The 25135-nt window shown below is 44.5% G+C and overlaps 1 protein-coding gene across 2 annotated transcripts in view; it reads left to right on the top strand.

The window, feature by feature from the left end:
• Positions 1 to 679: 679 nt before the first annotated feature.
• SPATA13 (spermatogenesis associated 13) overlaps positions 680 to 25135 on the top strand; it is a 233084-nt gene continuing 208628 nt past the window's right edge. For both annotated transcript variants that reach the window (XM_027557566.1, XM_027557569.1), the window contains exon 1: positions 680 to 795. In XM_027557566.1, coding sequence (XP_027413367.1) covers positions 784 to 795 — 12 coding nt within the window. In that variant the 5' untranslated portion in view covers positions 680 to 783. The remainder of the gene's footprint in view (positions 796 to 25135) is intronic.

The raw sequence follows: 25135 nt of genomic DNA on the forward strand, positions 1-25135 counted from the left end.
TCAAATCATCTGTTAAAAATCCGTGCCCCCAAATTCCCCAGTTAGTTTACTACTACAGTTAGGACCAAGGGACTTAGTGAGACTCTCCCTGAAGCTTCCTTTGCTCAGTTCAGGAATTGAGGAAGGTCCTGTGTGTGCATGTGTGTGCCCTGGATGCCTGGGGGGATGGGGGGGTGACTGAAACAGGACCCCTCTGTTTGCTTACTTATGTTACTCCTTCCCCACCCTGTCCTCCTCTTAGTGTTTGTTTCCAAATGAAATCATCTCCACTTCGCCCGGACTTCATCAACCCCGAGGATTCAAAAGAGATGCAAGCGGCCCCGCCTCCTTATGAATATGCAACCGCGAGAGGCTGAGAGGAAGCACAAGAGGAAAGCCCTGCAAGAAATTCAACCTCTGTCGGCCTTTAACGGCTTTGGCCGCCCCCAGCCTCCACCACGCCCTGCGCTGCCGGCGAACAATAGCGCAGCCCGGAGTCCCGGAGGCGTGCTCGCCGCGGCAGAGGAGTCCCTGTATGTTGGTCGCTCCGGAAACGTGGCTTCTGAACAGCCCTTCGGAGCCCCGTCTGAACTCGGCCGGGAAGGTAGCAGACGGACCTCTTCACCGTCTCCCGCCCAAGCAGCCGAAGGTCCCCCCTTTGTCGTGCGAATGACGGGGACGCAGGTGTCCTCGCGGCGGCGCCCGCCGGGGCCGAGTTCCCCTTCTGTTTCCCCGTGACCTCCTACCCACCCGAGCTCGGCGCGGGGTGGGCGATCCCGCCGGAGACCCCGCTGACGTGGAGGGATGCTGAGAAAGGTAAGCGGGTTTCTGCGCCGGCGGTCCCTCCGCCCTCACTCTTGGGGAGGGGATCGCCAAGCAGCAGGTAGTTGAAATCCCGCGTCCGTTCACACTCTAAAGCGACGCTGAGAGTAGGCGAAGGAGCGGCGTGAGAGCACGGCCGCAGCACTGGCAGAGCAGGAGGTTTGAGGAGTTGCCGCGGCCCCAGCAGGTGCAGCGCAAGCGCGGAGTTGTGTCTGGGAGGCTCGAGCACCACCCGGAGCCCGCGTCGCCATGGTAGCGGGGGGCGGGGTCGAAACCGCGGCGTGCCCAGGTTGCCAGACGACCGGGGAACACTGGGAGGGGTTCGCGGCATCTCGGAAGCTGCTCAGAGGACCAGCCATAAAGTCTGATGTTTCTTTGACGCTCGGCTCTGAGGGTAACTGCAGCCTATTAGCAGCGTTGTTAGGTAATCAGGCTTCTAGGTTACCGCCTACTCGATGCTTTAATACTCTGTTTTTGAAAATACTTGGATTGTGGTCAGAAGGAAGACGTGAAAAAGTTAGAAGATATCCTTTCTAAAGCAATAACAAAAAGAAGTATTTTTGTTTCTTCGTTTACGTGGATATCCCTTAATTATTATCACTTAAAAAAACTAAATAGAGAACCTGGTTTGGATTCATGAAAACGAATGGACCATCGGCCTTTTGGGCATATTAATAAAAATCTTTGCAAAAGTAAAGCACACACAATATTAAAATTCAGACAGTTGCATCTTAAAATGTTTTAGAGAGACATGATTCTTTAAAAGTATGTGAGAGAATTAACTTCATTCCCCTCCCCCCACCCCGGGTATTTTCTCTTTTTTCCCTTAAAAAAAAAAAAAAGATTTATTTATTTTATGTTTTGACTGCGCTGGGGCTTTTTTGCTGCACAGGAGGTTTCTCTAGTTGCTGCAAGCAGAGGCTACTCTAGTAGTGGTGCATGAGCTTCTCATTGCCGTGGCTGCTCTTGCAGAGCAGAGGCTCTAGGCACGTGGACTTCAGTAGTTGCGGCTCCTGGGCTCTAGAGCACAGGCTTAGTAGTTGTGGCCCACTGGCTTAGTTGCTCCAAGTTATGTGGGATATTCCTGGACCAGGGATTAAGCCCATGTCCCTTGCATTGCAGGATGGATTCTTCACCACTGGGCCAGCAGGAAAGCCCCTTATTGGGTATTTTTTTACATGTAAATGTGCTGGATAATTTTGGCTTGTTATTTTAAAGATTGTTTTAGCTATACACTACAGAAAAAGATTGGCAAAGAATTTGAATAACCTTTTTCAGAGCAGTGACTGACAGCTGCAGGAGGACTTGCACCTACTCTCTTCCTTTTATCCTCCTATAGCTAAGAGATTTTTTTTGCATTTTTCATCTATTTCTCCAGATTTAAATTGTTTGCCAAAGACATGGATCTGCTACCAGTACTTAAAATGTATTCCACACACCAGGCTCTTTCTTTCTCTGCCTCCATTTAAAACTTATCTATGTGTTATTTAGTTATTCGTGTATTCATTCATCAGACATGGGTTGGGGTTCTAATCCATGCTGTGTATCTTGCTGGACTTCAGAGAAAAGGAGTGAGTGGTGAGAGGGGCAAAGTTGAATGAGAAAAACTCACTGTTTAGGGAGAGGCAAAGGCTGGTAAGTGATCAGAATCCACTTTGATACTTTCTCACTTAGGAATCCACCCAGAATGGCCTCTGTTATATGATATATATGATAGGAGGCGATGCCCTGACCATGCTTGCTGTCTCAAGGCAAAGGTATCCACTGAGAATATGAGGAAGGTGATGCTCAGAAAAGTACAGTGATTTTCCCTAGGACTTAAGTCAGAAAGTGGTTAAGTCAGGATCTAAATTCAAGCATGGTTGCTATGACATCCTGATTCTGAAGCGTTAAACCATTAGACCCAATGTCCCTACAAACCAAATTATCTTTGAAGTTTGTGAGTTTCCACACACGCACAAAAGAAACCTATGTCATTTTCTTTTTGGTTGAACTGTTTCTAAAGCAAGGTATTTGAAAAATCAGATATCAATTTCATTTTTGAAGAAGGTATGGTTTTCCTACTGGACTGTTGCTGTCATCAATAATCTTTTTTTTTTTTTTCAGGGGTTCCTAAGAAGTTAATAAGAAAATTAAGATCTGGTTATTAAAATCATGTTTTAAGGATATTGGAGGTACTTGTGTATTAAAGGGTTCTATAGTACAAACTGTTACAGAATTAGACTTCTTTAAAGCAAAATATATACTTAGTTTGGAGAAGGCGATGGCATCCCACTCCACTACTCTTGCCTGGAAAATCCCATGGATGGAGGAGCCTGGTGGGCTGCAGTCCATGGGGTTGCTAAGAATCAGACATGACTGAGCGACTTCCCTTTCACTTTTCACTTTCATGCATTGAAAAAGGAAATGGCAACCCACTCCAGTGTTCTTGCCTGGAGAATCCCAGGGACGGGGGAGCCTGGTGGGCTGCCATCTATGGGGTCGCACAGAGTCGGACACGACTGAGGTGACTTAGCAACATATACTTAATTATCATTCATGTATGTATTATCTTTCTTGATTTTAAATCTTTTCAATCAGATTTGTTAGTCTTTCCTGGCATTGTCTTTAGATGGGTGATAATTAGAAATTGCCCTTTGAAAAGTTGTCCTAGAAAGTTCAGGTTTGTATCTGGCTTGACCTGCAGTTAGATTTGGCTACTTACACCCCATCACAGCCCTGAAAACCACTGTAAAATAATTTTATAAATGTTTTTACAGTTAAAATATTATTTTCCTGAACAGATTGCAGAAACCAGATCTTTTGTGTCTCTAGAATCCTCCTCTTAATACCAAGTACAACGTTCTTCATAATTATTAACTGGCGGGAGAAACAAAAAACTTTATCAGGTCAATGAGATATAGAGTAGAATTAATCCTTTAAAATATGTATATTCAGAGTCATAGAAATTATAATTTTTTTTCATGCCACCACACTCTAAAATTCTAGGTAGTACCTACTTTGCAGATGGAAATTTTTATCCAAATTAATTAACTATCAGTTCAGTTCAGTCGATCAGTTGTGTCTGACTCTTTGCCACCCCGTGAATCGCAGCACACCAGGCCTCCCTGTCCATCACCAACTCCTGGAGTTCACTCAGACTCATGTCCATCGAGTCGGTGATGCCATCCAGCCATCTCATCCTCTGTCTTCCCCTTCTCCTCTTGCCCCCAATCCCTCCCAGCATCAGAGTCTTTTCCAATGAGTCAACTCTTCGAATGAGGTGGCCAAAGTGCTGGAGTTTCAGCTTCAGCATCATTCCTTCCAAAGAAATCCCAGGGCTGATCTCCTTCAGAATGGACTGGTTGGATCTCCTTGCAGTCCAAGGGACTCTCAAGAGTCTTCTCCAACACCACAGTTCAAAAGCATCAATTCTTCGGTGTTCAGCTTTCTTCATAGTCCAACTCTCACATCCATACATGACCACAGGAAAAACCATAGCCTTGACTAGACAAACCTTTGTTGGCAAAGTAATGTCTCTGCTTTTCAATATGCTATCTAGGTTGGTCATAACTTTCCTTCCAAGGAGTAAGCATCTTTTAATTTCATGGCTGCAGTCACCATCTGTAGTGATTTTGGAGCCCCCCAAAATAAAGTCTGACACTATTTCCATTGTTTCCCCATCTGTTTCCCATGAAGTGATGGGACCAGATGCCATGATCTTAGTTTTCTGAATGTTGAGCTTTAAGCCAACTTTTTCACTCTCCACTTTCACTCTCATCAAGAGGCTTTTTATGGCAAAAGGTAAGAAAAGAATTAACAAGAGTTCTGGTGACTAGTACATAAATTAGTTTCCAGTGTGTTATCTTAATTGAACCTCACAACAACCATGCAAGTGTAGGGGAGGAAAACTTTTTCCTCCATCCTTCTGGGTTCTTTGTCTAGTCTAATAATTGAGTTGACATAAGAAGGATTAACAGGAGGAAACAAATTTAGTTATATATGTAGAAGAGCCCCAAAGATGTGAGACCCAAGGACAAGTCTGGGAGCTGAGGCTTCTGTAACATCCTGAGCTGAGGAATGGGATGGGGGCCTGAGGCTTCCATGGGCAAGGGGCATTCCCAGGACAATGAGAAAACAGATGTTTGGTAAGTTTGGTAGTTGCTCTGCTGTACAGATCAGTCATTCAGATAACAGTTCTCTCTGTAATACCCTCTCTCTGAGTCAGGCCTCAGTCTAAATTCCTGTAGGAAGTTGCATGCATGCTAAGTTGCTTTAGTCATGTCTGACTCTTTGAGACCCTATGGATCATAGGGTGCCAGGCTCCTCTGTCTATGGGATTCTCCAGGCAATAATACTGGAGTGGGTAGCCATTCCCTTCTCCAGAGTATCTTTATCAACTCAGGGATTGATCCCAGGTCTCTGAAGTCTTCTGCATTGGCAGGCGGGTTGTTTACCACTGAACCACCATATGCATTCACACTGTTGTGTTACCATCACCACCCTCCATCCACAGGACTCTCTGTGACATTGTTTGTCATCATCTGCAAGAGGATCTGTGGATTCTTTACCACTAGCACCAGGTGAGGGGGAGGTCAAAAGCCCCTCCTGAGTCTTTTGGGGCCTTATTGTCTTCAGCGCAAAACAATCCATGTGCCAAAGTGGCACGTTTGGGGAGAGTTGTCCTAAACCCCTTCACAGGAATTTGCATCACCATTTTTCAATATATGAGAAAACAGAAACTCAGAAAAGTTGAGTGACTTGGTCAGAGTCACCCAGAAAGGGAGAGTCACATCTTCTGATGAGGGCAGGTGATTCTGTGTGATGCCCTTGCAAAGCAGACACACCCGTGAGCTTTGGGGACCAAGCCTGAGCCTCTCGACAGACCCAATTAGGCTGCGTGCAAAATCCTTTGTCTCCCCGTCACCACCCCCAGGCTCCACCTCTGTCTGGGAAGAAGGGGAGGGAACTTTTTTTTAAAAGACTAGAAAGAAGCAGAAAGAAGGAAGGAGGAGATGGAGCCAGGCTCAGTGGAGCAAAAGAAAGTAAGAGTTAGGAAAAGAGTGAAATGAAGTCTATGAAAGAAGGAGCCAGAGTTTAGAACTGGTAGTGAGGAGACCCAGAGAGAGAGGTGTGCTGGTCTCCTGGGCTTCTGTAATGGAGTATCCTGGACTGGCTGGCTTAGACCACGTGTCACAGCTGTGGTGGCCGGCAGTCAGCAAGGCTGGTTTTTGCCAAGAACTCTCCCCTAGGCTGAACGGTGCTGCCTCTTGTCTGTGCTCTGAGTGTGTGTCTCTGTTCTAATCTCTTCTCCTTATAACACCTGTCATATTGGCTTAGGGCCCACCCATTTGGGGCTTTCCAGGTGGCTCAGTGGGTTAACAACCCTCCTGCCAATGCAGGAGACTCAGGTTCAATCCCTAAGTCAAGAAGATCCCCTGGAGAAGGAAATGGCAACCCACTCCAGTGTTTGTGCATGGAGAATTCCATGGACAGAGTAAGCCTGACCGTGGGGCTGCAAAGAATTGGACACGACTCAAGCTGACATAGCACAGCACCCATCTGACCTTATTTTACCCTAATTGCCTCTTTGAAGGCCCCATCTCCAAATACAGTCACATTCAGCGGTCCTGGGGTTTAGGACTTCAACAATATGAATTTTAAGGGAGCTCATTTTATCCCGTAATAGAGACTAAGGAAAGTGAACTTGGTCTATAACTCTGAAGACCAGACCTATTTCAATTGCTGTATACTTCCCATTAGTTTTCTCTCCTGGCACCAATCAATGTTTGGGTGAGTTGTGGCAATTTTTCACATCAGTATATTCCACTGGAAAGAAAGAGATTCAGAACTGAGTTCTTCTGTATTTAGCCTGCTACGTAGTTTATTTTTACTCTCACCTCTGCAGGGCCAGCTTCCCGCCTTGCCACGTTTTCACAGGGCAGACGAAGCTGATCATGACCCCGTGTTTGCTACTGGGTGAGATGTGGCTGCCTTTTTGAGCTGTGGACTGATTTGAGTCACAGGCACTGCCTGTGAAGCATGATAAATCCTATACACACGAAGTCACAGTACTGAAGGACAGGGAAGCATAGGTTTTACAACCCTCAGAACCATGAAGATAAAAACCAGGGCAGCCTTCCCTCTGCACGGCATTTTCCATGCTTATTTCTAACAAGATATGCTCGGCATTGTGTTTTAGGCTCTGGAAGGTGGCCATAAGAATCTGAAGGTTTGCTCTGAGGCACTGAACAACTTACAAGGTTATAACTGGAATGCTTGCAAAGGCTCAAATTATTAAAATGCTGTGGTCATAGAGTATCCAGGTCCAGAGGGAAGCCTGCAGTGCTGTGGCCAGTGCTGGCCCATGGATGGACCCCACAAGACCTGCCTCAGGGGGCCAGGAATCCAGGCAAGGTTTCAAGATGGCCCAAGAAAGTTCCAGAATTTCCTGCAACAGAGATTTCAACATTCACCAGTTGTCAGGCTCTCAAAGGACTTTTGTCTGTCTCCTTGATATCCTTCCTATTCTGTCTTCAGAAAAGGTGGAGTGTGGCTGTCCACTTTTTTTGCCTAGAATAGCTGGTCATTTGCTAAAAGAGTCTTAGTATTAATAGCTCGTTTCTTTGCTCGTTTTGGTAAATTGAATGGGAACTCTGTCTGTTGTAAGAATCTGTTGCCGTCACAATCCCAGGACAGCTGCCCCAGACTGTCCTAAGTTGTGCCTTGTTATTTATGTCTTTGGGGCTTCCTGGATAGCTCAAATGGTAAAGAATCTGCCTGCAATGCGGGAGACCCAAGTTCGATCCCTGGGTTGGGAAGATCCCCTGGAGGAGGGCATGGCAACCCACTCCAGTATTCTTGCCTGGAGAATCCCATGGACAGAGGAGCCAGGCTACAGTCCATTGGGTCGCAAAGAGTCGGACACTTTTATGTCTTTATGGCACTGTCCTGAGTCCATTGGGTCGCAAAGAGTCGGACACTTTTATGTCTTTATGGCACTGTCCTGAGTTGTGATTTTTGACGGCTGTTGTATTTACTTCCAATTGTGAGACCGCGGACTCTGATATGAAATGTCTTTACTGGAGAATGTATATCCCTTATGCTTGGAGAAGCATTTCCAGGAATACCAGCAGCTTTCCAAATGAGCTCTTTGGATGGGATCCAGCAGCTTCCATGATGGGTGGGTTCAGAAACAGGCTTGTGTTGACCAGCTATTGTTATCTCAGCCAAAAAAGAAGGCCTCCTTCTCAGAGCAAAGTGTACTTCATTAGTGAGGGGCTGAATGCCAGCGCCTGGAGTTTGAAAAGTCAGCCTTGGGAGTTAGTGCAAGTTCCTGAAGGGCAGAACTGTGTGTTTCCCCTTCTGATCCTAGCCAGACGTTTCTCCTCAGTCAGTTGTGCAAATCAGCTGGCACAGGTCCAGAAAGTGGGTTGATCTGTTCAACGGCTGCTTCTAGAACACTTTTAATTAAAACTCCCCTTAGAGGCACTCCCCTCAAGTTAGGAGGAAAGATGCCAACACGGATGCATGAAGAGTGAGGAGAAGCTACTGTTCATAGCTGGTTGTGACTCCTTGGCCTGGTGAAGTACCCCTCATTCCTTCAGCTACTTGAGAAGGTCATGACCTGGAAGGAGCCTGGAGGTTCCCAGGATTTCATCGAGTATTCATGAGTGACTCATGGTCTTCTTAGGCTACAGGATGTGAGAAGACATGTCATGGGCTTCCTCCTCAAGCAGCTGATACTCTAGTTCAGGCTAAACAGACATGAAAAATCAGAAAGCACAATCAAAGGCCCTGTCGTGCACCCAAACATAGGTGCACACGTGCGAAGTCGCTTCAGTCGTGTCCAGCTCTTTGCAACCCCATGAACTGTAGCCCATCAGGCTCCTCCATCCATGGGACTCTTCAGGCAAGAATACTGGAGTGGGTTGTCATTTCCTCCTCCAGGGGATCTTCCTGACCCAGGGATTGAACCCGAGTCTCTTAGGTCCCCTGCACTGGCAGGTGGATTCTTTCCCTCTGAGCCACCTGGGAAGCCAGCAGTAACAGCTGCTCAAGGGGTTCTCGGCCAGGCAACTGCATCCCTTTCTCAGCATGGCTTCCCAGATGTGAATCCCCTTCAAGTACCCATCACCCCAACCTCCTAACCTGTTCCTTTCCTGCTTTTCCACTGAGGATGCTCAAGAAATCTAGATTGGACGTGTTTACACCAACGTGGATCTGGCCACAGCATTTGCTTTATGCTTCTGGGACTCCATCAGGATTTGAAGGAAAAACAGGAGGGAAAGGGCTGAAGGAGCAGAAGAGGGAGCCATTAAACTCTCTCCTCACTGACAGAGTTCACAAATCCTTGGAAAGCCATTAAAAAGACTGCCTGAGTGTTCATTTCAAGGGCAGAAGGATATATAGGCAACATAAGAACAGGAGGCTGTGTGGATGGCCACAGCAGGGCAGAGAGGAGAAAAGTCCTCGTCCAAACCCAAGGTGGTGACAAAATGGAGCACTGGCAATTGACTCTTACCAGGAGATGGAGGGAAAGAAAAACACATGTTGCTGAGAGGCCAGCTCTGGGATACAGGTGTGTCCCCTGGGGTTATGGCCCATACTCCCCATGACTGAACTCCCCACGACTGAACTCCCCACTCCTCACCCAGGGGGGCCCACCTCCCCTGTATGATGGACAGCAGAGATTTGCAGCTGGAGGGTCCCGGGCAGGGAAAGCTGAGTCTCTGATTCCATTGCTGTTTGTGCAGTCAATTCTGTTGTAGGGAGTTAGGTTGTTTTATTGTTTTTCATTGCACTGGGTCTTTGTTGCTGCATGGGCTTTGGCTTTTCTCTAGTTGCCATGAGTGGGAGCTACTTTTTGTTGAGGTGCACGGGCTTCTCACTGTGGTAGCATCTCTTGTTGCGGAGCAGGGGCTCTAGACACTCAGGCTTCAGTAGTTAAGATGTGCGGGCTCTAGAGCACAGGCTCAGAAGTTGTGGCACACCGGCTTAGTGACTCCAAGGCACGTGGAATCTTCCCAGATCACGGGTCAAACCCATGTCCCCTGGATTGCCAGGTGGATTCTTTATACACTGTGCCACCAGGGAAGTCCCAGGTGTTTAGGGTTGCAGCTGATTTTTAGCAAAAACTGCTTCCTGTGCTTGTGCTAGGTATTTGGGGCTGGCCCAGGATCTGTTCTGTTATCCTATTTGTAAAGAAAATGTATTCTGAACCTGAAGCAGGTGAAATGTATTTTTGAGCAGCAAGCCTTTGTGATGTGAAGATCAGGGCAGCTGAGAATTTTATTTGGAGAGCCAAGGCATGGAGGAACGAGTATTAGAGGAAGATGGGGAGACCTGGGTGAATGTGTCATCTCTAACACAAATTAACATATTTTAGCAAGTGAAGTTCCCAGAGATCTTTTTTTATCTGTTAAGAGGAGGGACTTGATTAGATGATTTCTGAAGTCTCATTGTGTTCTGGAATTCTGCTCTTTCTAAAAGACAGCCTAAAACGGAATGTGTCACCTCTAAGAACCCTATGTGCTTGTCAAGTACCCATCAGTGAGTCTCCTGGTGGCCCCATGAGACCCTCATAGTCAATAATGGTCTTACCTCCCTGAATCCACATAACGCTGAGAAAGTCTCACCAGGACAGATGTAGAGGTGAGAATTAGTTTTCCTTAACTTATTCTTTTGGTTCATGCCTTGTAAGAATAAAATTGTCTCCGGATGTTCTTGGCTTCCATGTCTTGGCTGTGAGATCTCAGTCTTGAAAAACCATCAGGCCATGGAGACTGTTTCTGTGGTTATTACGTTCCATCTCAAGGAGAGTGTCTCGGGATGTTTCCCCAGCTCAGTTCAGTTCAGTTCAGTTGCTCAGTTGTGTCCGACTCTTTGCGACCCCATGAATCGCAGCACGCCAGGCCTCCCTGTCCATCACCAACTCCCGGAGTTCACTCAGACTCACGTCCATTGAGTCAGTGATGTCATCCAGCCATCTCATCCTCTGTCATCCCCTTCTCCTCCTGCCCCCAATCCCTCCCAGCATCAGTCTTTTCCAATGAGTCAACTCTTGGCATGAGGTGGCCAAAGTACTGGAGTTTCAGCTTTAGTATCATTCCTTTCAAAGAAATCCCAGGGCTGATCTCCTTCAGAATGGACTGGTTGGATCTCCTTCCCCAGCTCAAGTGCCTGGCATTTCCTTTATTGGAAATGCCAATAAACGTGGAAGGATTGGGAACGTGGAAGGATCTTCTTGTCCACTGAATTACAGCAAACACGAAGGGAAGCACAATTTTCATCATTTTACACTGAGTAGGAAATTTTGAGAAGTTTTGGTATTTTGAATTTATACTTTAAATGAACAGGAGGACTGAACTAAATGGAAACTAATTGCATATAGCGGAGAAGGCAATGGCACCCCACTCCAGTACTCTTGCCTGGGGTTGCGAAGAGTCGGACACGACTGAGTGACTTCACTTTCACTTTTCACTTTCATGAATTGGAGAAGGAAATAGCAACCCACCCCAGTGTTCTTGCCTGGAGAATCCCAGGGACGGGGGAGCCTGGTGGGCTGCCATCTATGGGGTCTCACAGAGTCGGACACGACTGAAGTGACTTAGCAGCAGCAGCAGCAGCAGCAGTGAATATAGATCTCTCAGTTTATGGAATTTATCATCTTGGAGTCTTGTTTATCGGGTTTCTTTGTAATGGCTGTGTCTCTATCTAGGTAGTAAATGTGGTGTTTTAGAAATTTTTGCCCCTTTCTAATTATATATTTATTGATTTTGAAAGGAAAAAGAAAAATCCACATACACATTTTTCGAAAGCTTCCAATTAACCAAACTTTAGGAAAAATGTGTATTTTGATCTGTAGTTAAGTAAGAATGTTTCGGTTTATAAGCTGAATGTACCCATAGCATCAGCATGAGATGTATGTACAGTTTTCTCCTTGAAAACATTTCTGCCCAAGATCCAAGCAGTGCACTTTTATCTTTTCCCTGTATCAGGGGAAAGGAATTCTAACTCAATACTTAGATAACTAGTTCCATCTCACCAGTGTTACAACCAGATAGGAGAAATTAGCAAAACTTCTGACTGTGTTGGTTACAGTTTTGAGAAAAGTGTTGGGATACACTTAATTCCTAGTATAAACACATATCATATTTTTTTATAAAGAAAGGGAAATGACATGAATGAGCACCGACTCTGAACCAGACTTTTACTCTAGAAAGTACATGGTATTTGGAGCTGTGGTCATTTTTGTGTTGGGGCTATCAAGGTGAAGCACAGAGAAGTTACGTCACCTCTCAGAGGACACGCTGACTGAATGGCAGAGCTGGTGTCCAACCTCACGGGGGAGACAGGAAATATTTTTCCTGTCTAGATCTTGAATACGTATGTAACTTGAAAACAAGAAATCACACTGCCTCTGAGATACACACACTTTTTGTGGGATAAAAGACAGCTGGAATGTTGTGAAAATCAGCAGTTCCCCTGATTATGGGAATATATTTTTTGCAGTAAAGTTGAAACACTTCTAACATTAAATATTGTATTAATCACTCTTAGCTCTGGGAATCTGCCCAAACAAATCATTCTTCCAACACTGTTTGGCTTCAGCCAACTCAGGCAATCAGCCACTGAATGAGGCATTTTCCCCCCTAAAAGACATGATTTGACCAGTAATAATTTGGTTATGCAATTAAGTGTTGACAAATTGGGAGGTGAAACCCTGAATTTGGAAAGTTTGATACTTTGATGAGCTAAAGTATAAATAGTTTTCTTGCCCACAATAAATAAGATTTGTACAAATTTTAATTTCAAATTGGCCAGTCTTCAAAGCTACACTGCAAGCCATACATTAGGATATGAGGATAACAGACAAGAAAAATTAAAATGCCATCAACAGTGAGAATCTGTCTAAAAAGAAAAGAAAAAGAAGGGCAAATTCCTTTAGATAGTGACCTAAGACATTTTTTTCCTGTTAAAAAATGAGAAAAGTGAAAGAATTTTCAAAGAATGTTAATGAATGATAGAGTTTCTTGTAAAAACTATACTTTTCAGTGGAACTTTAAATTTGGAAGCTTAGGAGTCAATAGCCTCTTTTATATGAAAAATCTGGTGTTCCTGATAGTTTAATTGCTAATTGAACATAAAGATATAGTCAAATAGTTTACTAAAGAATCTATTTGTAATAAGCTGATTGTTTAAACATGGATTATCATAGTGAGATAAATGGAGTTTTTAGGAAATCAAGAAAAAACTATTGAAAAAATTTGAAAGTGTATTAATTAAAATTTTTTGTTTTAATTTTTAAATAAGAAGTTTATATAATTTATTTATATGCTACAAAGTTAGAGGATATGAAACAACATTTACTGAAAAGTAATCTCCTCTCTCCTGCAGCCTTTCACCCCACTAACCTTTCTGGGTCACCCTGCTGCACCCCTGGGAATGGCTGGTATTGCCAGTTTTTCCATATGCTTCAGAAAAAGTCTGCACCTATATAACGAAGTGTATTTTCTTCTATTCCCCTCTATTTTTACACAAGTGATGAGATGGTATGCATAGTATTATGGATCTTTTATTTTTACTTAATTATATATTTCAGAGGTGATATTAATATATTATACTTGATATATTATGATATATGAAGATATATTAATGATGTATTTCATATTAGTACATAAGAACACTCATTCTTTTATTTTTATTGTGATAAAATATACATAACATTAAATTTTCCATTTTCAAGTGTACAATCCTGTGGCACTACATGCATTCACCTTGTTATGCAACCATCACCACCATTTATCCCTAGAACTTTTCATCATTCCAGTTGAAGCTCCATCCCCATCAAATACTAACTCCCTCTCCCCTGGCCCCTGGTTAAGCCCACTCTACTTTCTCTAAGAATTTGACTATTCCAGCTATCTGAAAATAAGTTGTTGTTTAGTTGCTAAGTCATGTCCAGCTGTTTGCAGTCCCATGGACTGTAGCCCACCAGGCTCCTCTGTTCATGGGATTTCCCAGACAAGCATACTGGAGTGGGATGTCATTTCCTTTTCCAGGGGATCTTCCCAACCCAGGGATCAAAGCTTGTTTCCTGCCTGGCAGGTGTATTCTTTACCACTGAGCCACCTGGGAAGCCCTCTGAAAGTAAGCAGAATCATACAAATGGTGTCCTTTTGTGTCTGGCTTATTTCACTTAGCATAATATCCTCAAGATTTATCCATATTGTAGCATATATCAGAATGTCATTTCATTTTAATGGCTGAATAATATTCCATTGTATGTATACACTGCATTGGTTTTAATCCATTCATCTGTCGATGGACTTTTTTTTTTTTTTTTTTGTCGATGGACTTTTGTGTTGGCTCCACCTTTTTAATTCTTTTTAGTGGCTGTTTAGCATTCTGTTCTATGGTGGCATACTGTATAAACCAGCTCCCCGGTGATGAGGATCAGGTTATTTTCGTATTTCAGTGAATAATTGTGAACTTGGATCATTTGACCCCTGCATTAGGCTATCCAGTAAACAAACTTCTTGAAATGGATTTGCTAAAACAAAATGTTACAGGCATCATAAAGTTTCAGCTATTACCGACTTGTCCTCTGTGGCTGTAGTCCCCACTGGCACCCACCCCAGAGACCACCTGCTTCCCGCCCCCTCACTAAAACGGCATCACCAAACTCCTCATCTTTGCGTGTCTCATGGAGAACGCTATCCTGGTACAGTTGTGATGGACTTTCTCATGTCTAGAATAAATGCTGAGTGTTTTGGGGCCATTGCATTTTCTTTCACTGGGACCATCTTCATTTCCTTTGTTCATGTCTCAGTTGGGGTGTTGAGTTTTTCCTCCCTCTTCTCTATATTGGCTGTTGTTGAAATTTTGCTTTGGTTTGGCATCCTTTCCACAGCCTGTGGGAGGCTTTTGGAACTGCTGTGAACAGGAACTTTGTCTAAGAACAGTGAAACCTGCTCTTCAACAGTGACCAAATGCTGGCTCCGTGACAACAGTTTTAAGGGGACAGACTTTAGGAGGTGGGAGCTGTAGGAAGCTTTATTGAAGAGGTTACATGCAAAAGAAAGTATATCTATTCTCACAATGTGCTTTAATGTTATTTAGGACTTACTCATCTTTCAAAAGGTGGGTACACTAACAGTAGATGATATATAACTCAGGATGTACTAAAAAATAACCGGAAAATATCAGGCTTTCACTCTTGAGAGTGCAAGGAGATCAAACCAGTCAATCCTAAAGGAAATCAACCCTGAATATGTTGGTGATGGACAGGGAAGTCTGGCGTGCTGCAGTCCATGGGGCCTCAAAGAGTCAGACACAACTGAGTGATTGAACTGAACTGAACTGATTCACTGGAAGGATTGATGCTGAAGCTGAAGCTCCAATACTTTGGCCACCTGATGCAAAGAGCTGACTCATTGGAAAAGACCCCGATGCTGGGAAAGATTGAGGGCAGAGTAAAGGGGCGACAGAGGATGAGAGGGTTGGATGGCATCACCGATCCCAGTGGACATGAATTTGAGCAAACTCTGGAAGATAGTGAAGGACAGGGAAGCCTGGTGTGCTGCAGTCAGCAGGGTTGCAAAGAGTCAGATACAACTGAGTGAACAGCAACAACAAAGTAGGCCTTCACACCTGCACACAGACCAGGGACAGGTGTTGGCAGGGGTGGTTACAGGTATGATGAGGCCTGAAAAGAATACAATCGGGGGGAAGCAGTTTCAGAAAAAGAAAGCAAAGCGACCTGTGACCAGATTGCCAGCCCCCCTCATAGGCCTGGGGAGGGCCCTACAGCCCCAGATTCCATGGCGTCTTGGCACCTGGGACTCTGGAGTGCAGGCTGCACTGGCCGGGTCTCAGGGTCACAGCCATGTTGACGCCAGGGACCCGGGAGCACATCCAGGGAGTCAGGTGACAGCTAGAGGTCTCAGTGCAAGCCCTGAAATTTCTCCAACAGCATCCGCACAGGCAGAATGAATGGCTCCTTTAGTTACAGGCCTGTCTGTCAGACCCCCGCCCCATGTGATGTCTCAGCACACATCACCTTGTGCTCCAGGCACCCAACCTCATGCCGCCCACAAAGAAGCCTAAAGTCAGCAGTGACCCTGACATCGAAGACACAGTGCATCGTCTACACCTGTTATCTCCAAAGTGGGAGTGGGAATACTCCTCTTAAGTGGGCAGAAAGTGTCAGAATGTGTGTACACACACAGGTAGACATAAGTGTACATATATTTATGTCCATAGATGTGCATATGCATGTATGTCAGAGTGCTGTTGTTTAGTCACTAAGTCCTGTCTGACTTTTTGTGACCCCCATGGACATCAGCACACCAGGCTTCCCTGTCCTTCACTATCTCTGGAGTTTACTCAAACTCATGTCCATTGAATCAGTGATGCAATCCAGCTGTCTCATCCTCTGTTGCCCCTTTTCTCCTCCCACCTTCGATCTTTCCCAGCATCAGGGTCTTTTCCAGTGAACTGGATCTTTGCATCAGGTGGCCCAAGTGTTGGAGCTTCAGCTTCAGCTTCAGCATCAGTCCTTCCAATGAATATTCAGGGATGATTTCCTTTAGGATTGACTGGTTTGATCTCCTTACTGTCCAAGGGACTCTCAGAATGTATCAAAATGTATGTATCTCCTCATCTAATAGAACCTTAATATAATTTATAAATGAATAAATAAATGTGTATAGGGACGTGTAGAATTTTAATAGTTTTCCTTATTGGGCTGTGTCATTGGAAAGATGTGTGAGCATTTATCCTGACAGGCAATGCCCTGAAAGTGAAAATGACAACACAGCCCTTAGGATTTTATATGCAGACATGTCAAAAGAACAGACTTGGAGACAGGCAGACACTGTGTGAGCAGGGCTGTCGGGTGATGAACGCCACGTGCTCGTTTGTCCACAAGGTGCCCAGACACTTGGTTAACATTATCCTGGGTGTTTCTGGGGTGGAATTTCTAGATGAGATGAGTTTCTCATTTGAGGTGGTAGACTTAGTAAGGCGGACGACCCTCCGAATATGGGGGCCTCATCCGGGCTCCCAGAGGCCTGAGCAGACAGAAGGGCCGAGTGAGGAGAGCCCGCCCCTCTGTCATCCAGCTGGACGGCTCTGCTCTCACCTGTGGACTCAGACTAGAGCTCGACCTTCAGGCCTCTGGGCCTCCAGCCTCCAGACTCACGCTGCAGCTCTTGGACTTATCAGCCTTTGTGGTGTGTGAACCAACCCTTATAACATGTCCCTTTTCAGCATCTCTGCAGGACCCTGACTCACAGCTACTGGGCCCTCTGTCATCTCAGGCTGGGCCTTAGTCCCACCTGCCTGCACACCCATGTGGGGAGCTTTGAAAATACCAGTGCTTGGGTTCCTCAATCAGAGACTCTGATTTTTGTAAATTATTAATTTGTCATTTATAGCTGTGCTGTGTCTTTGTTGCTGTGAGTGCTTTTCTCTAGTTGTGGCGAGCAGGGGTTACTCTGTAGTTGCAGTGCGCAGGCTTCTCTTATTGTGGAGTACAGGTTCTAGGCCCAGGGGCTTAACAGTTGTGGCACTCAGGCTTAGTTGCTTGGCATCATGCAGGATCTTCCTGGATCAGGGATCGAACCTGTGTCTCCTGCATTGGCAGATTCTTTACCATGGAGCCAACCAGGGAAGCCCCAGAGACTCTGATCTAATTGTCATTTTTTCAAAAGTGCCTCAAGTGGTTCTGGTTGAGAACAACTGATGCAAATTCTAAATGTCCTGGGTGTCAGAAACCTGATCTGTTGGCTCGAAGACAGTACCCCCATCTCAGGGATGGCCTCAGGTCAGCCAAGCTCATAGGATGGAAGGGGACACTGGCCATCTGGCCATACAGTCTCCTGCCGGACACTGACCCAGGGGGACGAGCTGGTTCTGTGCGGTGGGGTGGCTCTGTGAGCCTGCAGGTGGGAGGAAGGGGCTGAGGGGCCAGGTGGGGCCATGGTCAGGGACTGGACCTCCTGATGCTGCCACACAGTGTGGCCTCTGTAGAATGGAGGCGCTTAAATACAGACCTCCGTCCTGCAGTTGTTGAGAAGAATCGGTTGACACATAAAAGGTGTTCAGAGTGATAGTTTGTTGTCGCCTGCACAGATTCTCAGTGATGTTATTGTCCCTGAGATGTGTGGCCCCCTCCTCATACCCACGCACCTGCCCCCAAGTGTGCATTCCTGCCATGCTTGCCTTTTTGCCCAACACACTCTGGCTGGTTCCATATTGTCCGTGTTGGTTGAGTTCCGTGTCTGCTGTACTTGGCTAGTCCAGGCCTGGGGTCTGTTATATACTTAAGGCCATGTTGGATGCCTCCGCTCTGAACCGCTCTGTGTTCATTTTAAAGTGTAATTTTCAAGGGCGTCTTCGTCTGGTCGTATTTCCAGCTGGGACGTCTCGCTTCTACTCGTGTCGTGTGCTGACCCCCTGTGACGGTGCTGTCACCCGTGCCTTCAGGAAGGACGGGAAGCACCAGAAACGGTGTGGCTTGAAAACATCAACGACTGAACTGCTGCACGAAAGGTGAAAGGATCCAGCTCCGTGCGGGTCATGAGCACATCCCGCCCCCCAGCATGGCCCACGAGGACCCTCAGGATTCCACGCCTGACGCTGTGTACCTGCAGGTCAGAGCTTGTGGCCTTGCACAGGAGGACAGAGCATCCTGGGGTCTGCTCAGTGACATTTCCTGTCAAGGCAGCAGTCTTGTACATAAGACTGTTTTTATGAATGGTTTTAGCAGATCCGCTACTAACGAGTCCGTGACCGTGTCGGTGGCACTCACATGCTGCTGTGTTTAAGTGTGTTGTGCATGGAGTCGGATGTATGCCCTCATCAGCACACTGATGCCAACAAGACCCGCCTGCAAATAAGAGGCAACGCCCCCCCCTCAGGAAGCCCCTCCCAGATGCCACACGCTTGGTGCTGGCTTCTGCTGATGATACCCCCAGCCAGGGGAGGGGATCAACTGTACATCGAGCATCCCCCAGCCCTTAGCAGACCACTCACATTACGTTCTTAGACCACAGATTCAAACCCACAAGGCTGAGACAAGTGAGAATTTACCCAGGAAGTATATCTTTAGGTGAGAGGGACAGAAACCGGCTGGAGTCCCTTCGGAGGGGTCCGAGGCACTTTCCCATAGAACCCCCCACCCCCGACTCAGCCCAGCCCTGCTCACAGCAGCCTGGGATGGGGGCAAGTGGTTGCATCAGAACAGCAGATTTAGTTCAGAAACCAAGTTCACTCACTCTGCTCAAGTGCTAGCTATTTGGGGGATGAGAGATTTCTCTGAAGTTGGGGAAGTAGTAGATATGTTTCATGATTTTTCAATCTCTCTCTCTCTCTTTTTTTTTTTTTTGATGTCAGCATTTAATGGTAAAAAGAAATTCTGTGCTTGGACAGCTTGTATAAGTGCTCACATTGCAACATTGGTTTAATACTTACATTTTTATAATGTTTCACCAGTCTGGATGCACATATGAAACTTTGCTCCTAAAGGAAATGCGTGTGTTCTGAGGTGAGAGTCAGGGCTCATTTTGGACAGGGTGAGAATTGCCTGGTGTCTTAGACCAACAGAACGCCCACCTAGTGCCTGGACTGAGGGGTCCTAGGCAGGGGGTCAGGCTGAAGCAGGAGAGAGAGTATTTACAATTATGAAGTGAAAACAAGTTTAAGGATGCTTGTGGACTATGTGATGGTTGGTGAAGAGATGCAGTTACAGAGCTGTCCTGCCAGGTGAAGGAAGGAATTTGTCTTTGGATCACTCTTGGAGCAGGGACATGGGGGTGGGGAAGGTTTGAGTTCATCAAATTGTCGCAAATAATCACAATGAAAAACAGCTGGTAAATGTCACAAAAAGCAGCTGAGGACACAGCGTTTAGAAGGGCATTTCCCAAGGGTTGCACATTCTTTCAGATTTGTCAACAGACCATCAAAGTTGCCTACGAGACACAAGAAGTAACAGCCTCGGCATTTTTGTCAATGGAGGAGTGGGTTCCTTGCTCTGCACACAGTGGCATAACTGACATTTCTTTCCTCCTTAATAAAGACTTCCACTCCCTTGACCTTTCGAGCTGACCTTCTAAACCACAGTACAGTATGTCTTGCATAATTATCACCTGTTCCAATATGCAGTCACCATACTCAGACTCACTTCTGGATAGGAGAAACATTAAAAAATATAGGAAAAAACACATAACACATCTGCATGACAGCACCCATAAAAAAAGAACTGATACAGGTTAGAGACTTTGTTCAGAGCAGGGAGCAGCCCTAGGTCTGCTGTGAGTAACTATCTGAAATTCTATTAAGTGAGATGTTGGTAATGAATGTGTTACAGTGTATTCAAGAGATGTGGAGGGTGAGTTAAATATTAGCATTACTTCCCAGCTAACAAGTAAGGTGTTTACTTGCCATTTACTTATTGTGTGAACTAGCCTTTTCTATTCCTTATTCCCCAAGTAAAGTGGACGGCAGCTTGTGGAAAGCTTTAACCAAGCTCAACAATGCAAAACTTAGAAAGTTCAGCTTGAGATTACATTTATATGTCAGAAATCCAAAAAGGTCTATCCATTAATAGCTACTGCTGACGACTAAGGTACAGCTTATCAGCTCAGAGATCACTGGCTTGTTTGAAGTTCAAACAGGATTATTAATTAGAGCACCATCGACCTTTCCTGAAAAGTAAACTTACCATTTGAAATTGACCTGAAATGAAGAGGCTATTTTTCCTCCTATATTCTGCCAATGTAATGTCTTCTCTTTGAATTTTTAACTATTTGTGTTTGTGGAAAAATTACATTATGGCATTTGGGTTCCAAAGTTTTGCATGTTATTTGAATGGATAACCAGAAATCTTTGTATCTTACTTCAAAATCACCTGGCGTACACTCAGATGAAAAGAAATATGATAAACTATTAAAAGGTACTCGGTCTGTTTTATGAGGATGTTTCCAGTGTTCAGGATGAAGGTGAATGCCAAGCCCCGACCCAGCCCCTGACTGGGTGGATATCAGAGGTGTGAGGTCACAGCTTGGGTGGTACTGAGGGAAAGTCAGTGTGTTTCTAAAGAAGGGGGACCCTGAAGGTTTATGACTTTTATGAAAGAGAAATGCAATATGTATTTTTATAACTGTGTAATCACTACAAATTTGATAGCAGTAGAACCAGTTATAATTTCTACATGTTTTTTGTTGTTTTGTTTTTTGATAAGCACATCATTAAGAAATGTATTATTCAGCCATATCAAACACTTTAAATGTATCAGACAGTCAAAACCCACTGTCAAATGTATCAGACAGTGGGTTTCCTTTTTTCCCCTTGTACATCCTTCACAATTAGAATAACTATCATTAATGAAAATTTTGCCTCCGAGGTTACATTTTATTTCAAAATAAAATGCTATAGAAGCATTTCTAAAAGTGTGATGTTTGGATGTAATTGCTGGACCCCCTGGCAGTTTAGAGGTTCTATTCAACCATGGGAATTCAGGGGGAAAGAGCCAGCGAGGGCAGGGGTTCAGGATGGACACCCTTTCTTCCAGGAGCCCCTCTTTGGAATCCTCAGGCCAACTGGGGCTTTGTCCATGTCAGGATTCAGACTCTCTGCCTTTCTTGAAGCTTCTGCCCTCATGGTGCGAGGTAGAGTCCAGCCGCCCTGCTAGGAAGCCCCCCCTCAGAGTACAGAGCCCCCAGCAGCCAGAGTTGCTGAAATGAAGAAAGCCCTACTACAGACACAGTGACCTGAGGGATTTGGACCTCAGTGGGAGCTGTACTGTGGGTTTAACGTTTAGCATGTTACTTAGTTCTTCGTTTTAAATTGTTCCATGTCCTATAACAAATAATAGAACAATTGGTACCAGGAATAACTTTCTTGGTTTTATCCTTCTAGATTGGCTAATTTATTTTCATTCCTCAAGAGGAATAAGAAACGTAGAGCATGCTCCTGAGGAAAGTCCAGTCCAAGTGTCATAGTAATTTAGACCCAGGCTAAAGCCTTGACTCCAGCTGCTAATCTCTAAGTGGCCTGGCCGCTGCCCACCTCTCCGGTTCATCTCACCTCCTCCCTCTCAGGCGAAACCACGGGGGTCCTTCAGCTGTTCTTTGAGCACTCCAGGCTCTACTGCCCCAGGCCTTTCTCTTCTCACTGCCTGGAAAACTCTTCCTATAGATAGATTCCTGGCTTATTCCTTTGCTTTTATTCACTTGAAACAAAGGGCTTCTCATCGCAGTGGAGGTGTTGGACCAAGCTGGCTTGAAGAGCATGTTCCATCTACCCTCAAGGGGTGTCTCTATGCCTTTCCTCCGCTCTGTTTTTCTTCTTAGCACTTACTCTTATACAGCACATTTATTTTTTATTTATTCGCCCCACCCCAATAAAACCCCAGACTGTAGGCTCCAAGGGAACATGCTTATTTTTTTAAATTAGTCTCCTCCAGCCTCCAAGACAACCCCCGGTTAAGCCAATGCCCAATATATGCTGTATTTGCTGAATCAATTGAATGCATGGTTGTAAGTTTCATTTAAAATGTTTAAAAGTATTTCATCTGAATAGGTCGGACACGACTGAGCGACTTCACTTTCACTTTTCACTTTCATGCATTGGAGAAGGAAATGGCAACCCACTCCAGTGTTCTTGCCTGGAGAATCCCAGGGACGGGGGAGCCTGGTGGGCTGCCATCTATGGGGTCGCACAGAGTCAGACACGACTGAAGGGACTTAGCAGCAGCAGCAGCAGCAGCAGCAGCAGCAGCATCTGAATAAAGCTTCTCTTGGAAATTAAAACCGAAAAGATAATAAATAGTTCCATTTCCAACTTGAGCATTTGCTTGTCTTGTTAGAATGCTTGAGCTTTTAACTTCTCTGCAGTTGATATTATTCCAAAGTAGGAAAAAGGTAACAGCAGAAACCTATTTGTATTCTCACTGAATTCCCAAATTTATTCACTCCCATGCACTGAAAAAGTCTGAAGACTTTTGCTTTTTAACATTAATCGAGTATTTTATGACCACTTAAGTGAAACTATATTAATATTTTTTTAAAGCAAGTTTACAATTGTTTGAGATGGAAACCACTGACCTAAATTTCAAATAACTGCTTATGTTTATTCCTGACCTAAAAATGACACTTTTATGCCAAACAAAATTTGCCACTCAATGGTAATCTCAAAACTGAAGGTTTTGATAACCTCAAAACTGGAATTGATTGAGAATCACTTCAAATTCAAGTTTGAAAAATAAACAGAAATGCTGGCTTGACTCAACCTCTCATGGCCAGCAAACCCAGTTTCCTCCATGGCCACCAGAGAGAGCTGTTGAACCTTTAATGAAACATTTGAACTTCAACAAACCGGGTAAACCCGTCAGGTAATCTGACCAAAATGTAATGCGATGTATTGAATAAGCAGTGACAGAATTTTTTATTTCTATTAAAACAAATGTATGCATATAACTTATAGATATTGCAGTTAAATTCAATGAATATTTTTAAGCTCTTATTTACAAGGCACTCTATTTTAAAAGGGGATATAAAGAATTCAAATGTTTCATAAATGTGTGTATGTTTGTGTGTATGTACCTTTGTATTACAAATGAGCTGTAGAACATGGTCTATAAGAACTGTAAAAAAAAAAATGCTATGGAGTTTCAGAATAGAGAGATGGCACCCAGAAAGGCAGGGTGAAGGAGATGGCATTTAAGAATGGCGTGGGGGTGGGGTGGGGGTCAGGGGGGCTTCTAGGGTGTGACTGATGGAGATGGGAAATAGTCTAAGTGCAGAGAGCCATGTGAGTGTAAACGCCGAAGAATCTGGCTTGCTTGAAGCATAGGTCACATGAAGGTGATGATGAGACTATCAGGCGGAAAAGGTGTGTGGGGCTGTGTTGTGATGACCCATACATGCTGGAGGACTTGTCTGTTATTGCTTTGAATGTCAAAGTGTGGCCAGGTGAACCCTCGGCCGGTGCTTGCAGAACTCTGGTGGGAAGCGTGTCCTTAGCTACCTGGGGTTTCAAGCCCATAGCATGACCCAGTAGTGTTTAAAGGTCAGTGGGGCTGGATTTAGGCAAAATATTCGCGTTCCCTGTTCCTAGGCATTATTCTCCAAATATCGACTGAGCACATGCTAGGCTTAGGTTCTTAGCAAATCTTTATATTTCTTAATCATAGTTTTATGAATTCAATAAAGCAAAAGTTTAAATTTTTAGAATTTAAAATGTAGTTGAAAGTGGTCTTTTAAAAATGATTAGTAGTTAGATGCTTTGATTGTCTTTTCTAAGACAATGACGACTCCTTAGAGTACTTTGAGAGGCTTTGAAAATCTGTGGCCAGGATGTTTTTCCATTTGATGAACACATGCAGAATCAGAAACTTTCCTGGAATTAAACTCAAGCAAAAATGTATAGTATGGGCTTTTATATAAAAGGAACAGGACAATAACTTCAATTACAGGACAATAGCTTTAAAAAACAGGTGGAGACAGTTCAAACAGACTTGGGTTTTCAATAAAGGCTGCTCTTTAGAGCAGAGGGATATTTTCCTTCTAATTGCTTTTTAGCAACCAGACTGCGTATCCATTTTTACTTAAGTATTTCCTGATGTTGTACTTAATCCCAGAAGCTATGTATGTGCATCTTTTTCCTCCTATGGATGAAGATTTGTTTCCAGTCTAACTGTTGCAGACACGCTTCCGTGGACATTCTGTTCATGTCTCCCAGAATCTGAGTACGAGATTTCTAGGGCATCCATTTAGGAGTTACTGGATTATACTGGAGTTGTTATTCAGCTATAATAAATAATCTTAAACTCTTTCCCAAGGTGTTTGTACTAATTCGTACTTAAAACCGGAAGTAGCTACCACCGAAGTTCGGTGTTCTCAGTTAACACATTTATGCAGTTTAGTAGTTATAAAAACCCCATTATGATTTGGATTTTCCTTCTGTGACTTCTAAGGAAGTTGAGCATTGTTTTACACAATTATTAGCCATTTACCTTTCTTTTCAGTAGAATATCTGATCATATATTTTGTCCTTTTTTAAAAAATTGGCTTGCTTGTTCTTCATATGTTTTGGATACTAATTCTCTGTCTATCATGTGAATCCCAAGTATCTTCTCCCCAGTGTGTAAGTTGACATTTCAGCTGTTTTACAGTATCTTGAGGAACAGAAATTCTTAATGCATTCAGTCTTCTTCCTTTTATGATTAATACTCCTTGTGAGTCTCCTCGCCTATCCCGAAGTCAGGGTCTCCTACGTATAATCTTCTAGAAGTATGATGTTCTGTACCCTTCACATTCAGGGCCCAGGAATGATCATTAATGTTTGT

Source organism: Bos indicus x Bos taurus, chromosome 12 (assembly GCF_003369695.1).
Source record: "Bos indicus x Bos taurus breed Angus x Brahman F1 hybrid chromosome 12, Bos_hybrid_MaternalHap_v2.0, whole genome shotgun sequence".
Classification (NCBI taxonomy): Eukaryota; Metazoa; Chordata; class Mammalia; order Artiodactyla; family Bovidae; genus Bos; species Bos indicus x Bos taurus.